We start from the raw sequence: 2,452 nt of genomic DNA on the forward strand, positions 1-2,452 counted from the left end.
TTTCTACAGAACTGGCTGTGCCACTCCGTTCTTTGGTTATAATTATGTATGTGTCTTCCTTTCTACAGAACTGGCTGTGCCACTCCGTTCTTTGGTTATAATTATGTATGTGTCTTCCTTTCTACAGAACTGGCTGTGCCACTCCGTTCTTTGGTTATAATTATGTATGTGTCTTCCTTTCTACAGAACTGGCTGTGCTGCTATGTATGTGTATTCTTTTCTACAGAACTGGCTGTGCCACTCCGTTCTTTGGTTATAATTATGTATGTGTCTACCTTTCTACAGAACTGGCTGTGCCGCTCCGTTTTGACAGTTAAAATGTACGCAGCTCTTGCTTGCATCAACTGGATGTTTAATGAGGGCCTGTTGCTACACAGTCGAACAGCAGTGTGTGTCTTTCAGAAAGATGCCCCTTTCAAGTTATATTACTTCGTGGGATGGGGTGAGTATCGAACCGAAATAAGAAAGTTGCTCAGATCTTTTATTTGAATTTGTTCGTGTTTAAATTTGTCTGTTTTATGATTGTGATCGTAATTAACACAAACAGTTCGTGATGTTCCTGTAGTGTGTTTTGAACTAGTCTTTATTTATGTATATATTCTGAGAGAGAAAGCGGGGAATAAACGTACTCTTCTTTAGATGACTGTATAACTTTCACAATACGCGATCTGATTTTAGTAAAACTCAAGACCATTTATAAAACTACAAAAATCAGCCTATTTGGACAGGTTAATGCTATCGATACTCGAACCGCATGTGAATTGCGAGATGTTTCTTGACGCTACGAGAATATTAAAAACCCACCTAGTTAGTGTTTTTATTTTATTCGGTTCAACCTCGTTTAGTTTTTGTGATGAGATACACATGTTCTTGGTAGAACTTTTTTTGGGGGGGTTACACGTGACCACAGAGATTAGGTACATTATATTAAAACGATTTTGGAGCCTATCACCACGTTGCTATAATACATATCGACACGTCTGGTTATGCTCTATCTGTCAGCCGTGCATCTTGACAATAGCCCTGCAGCGTAAGTTCCACTACAAAAGGCGCCACAGTAAGGCTGTCATGTCTAAAACACACTGTATGCTTTCCATGAGCCATCTAGTGTACGATAACGGTGGTTTCCCAGCGCTTGTTTCAACATTCCTGTCACAAAGAAATCCATAGGCGCTGCATCCGGCGTCTTGGCCGTCATGTCAAGTATTCATGTATAGAATAGCATGAATATTCGTTTCATTCTCCGGCTGCTTAAGGTATGCAACAGTTGAACAGATATGTCGTAGAAGCAGCTTGTATACACGTGACTTGTGCCTTTTTTTTACAACGTAAATACTTCTTGAATATTTTGCGTACTGATGATCGCTGTGACACATGCACGGATTTTACTACTGACCTTGGTGTTTGTGGATTCTCACATATCACAAGACGCCGCATTTTGCTTGATACGACTGGGGTACGACTTGATGCAGGTCTTTTTCTGAATGGCACTTATGTTCCAAGTTCATCCATATTTCTTTGCTTTCCACTGCCATTAAGGGATTTTCCCGTCTCACAAATCCTAAATCCACATTTGAAACACATCTTTATATTCTGAGTGTCTAAATATTTTTGGTCGAAAAGGGTTGTTACATACCATTTCCAAAACTGATCATTTTTGGGCGGTATAGCACTACCTACAAGATCCCAAGAAAAGTTAAAATTTAGTTCTGATATAGCCATTTCACCGCAACTTTATATCGGCTGTTGTTGTCACTTTATTTGTTGATCTACACATTCAAAATGATTTTAATATAATTCTCTATTTTCTGTAAAATATTTTATTAAGACTTTGAGGTACACAACTTCCTGGTTGGACATTCTAGCGGGTAAAAGTGTGTATTAATGCCTTAAGATTTTGTTATTATCCCATTAAAGTTATTAAACAGTAAAATATTTTTTCAATGAATGAGCGAATGATCGATCCTTTCAGAAGACCATGAATCTCATAAAATACATAATAGCTAACCCTAACAAACAACAGATAACCATGTGTTTGTTATCAGTGAATGCTTTTAGTTTAGTAGCTATAAAATACACAATAGCTAACCCTAACAAACAACAGATAACCATGTGTTTGTTATCAGTGAATGCTTTTAGTTTGATATCTATAAAATACACAATAGCTAACCCTAACAAACAACAGATAACCATGTGTTTGTTATCAGTGAATGGTTTTAGTTTAGTAGCTATAAAATACACAATAGCTAACCCTAACAAACAACAGATAACCATGTGTTTGTTATTAGTGAATGGATTTAGTTTAGTAGCTATAAAATACACAATAGCTAACCCTAACAAACAACAGATAACCATGTGTTTGTTATCAGTGAATGGTTTTAGTTTAGTAGCTACAAAATACACAATAGCTAACCCTAACAAACAACAGATAACCATGTGAAGAAAAACTTTA

The 2,452-nt window shown here is 36.7% G+C and overlaps 1 protein-coding gene across 1 annotated transcript in view; it reads left to right on the forward strand.

Moving 5' to 3' along the window:
* Positions 1-285: 285 nt before the first annotated feature.
* Positions 286-2,452, forward strand: part of LOC111089922 (corticotropin-releasing factor receptor 1-like) — a gene marked incomplete at its 5' end in the record, with an annotated part of 12,594 nt that continues 10,427 nt past the window's right edge. Inside the window, one exon of the mRNA XM_022403196.1 lies at positions 286-442. Coding sequence (XP_022258904.1) covers positions 286-442 — 157 coding nt within the window. The remainder of the gene's footprint in view (positions 443-2,452) is intronic.

The sequence above is a fragment of the Limulus polyphemus genome, unplaced genomic scaffold, assembly GCF_000517525.1.
Source record: "Limulus polyphemus unplaced genomic scaffold, Limulus_polyphemus-2.1.2 Scaffold7885, whole genome shotgun sequence".
NCBI lineage: Eukaryota > Metazoa > Arthropoda > Merostomata > Xiphosura > Limulidae > Limulus > Limulus polyphemus.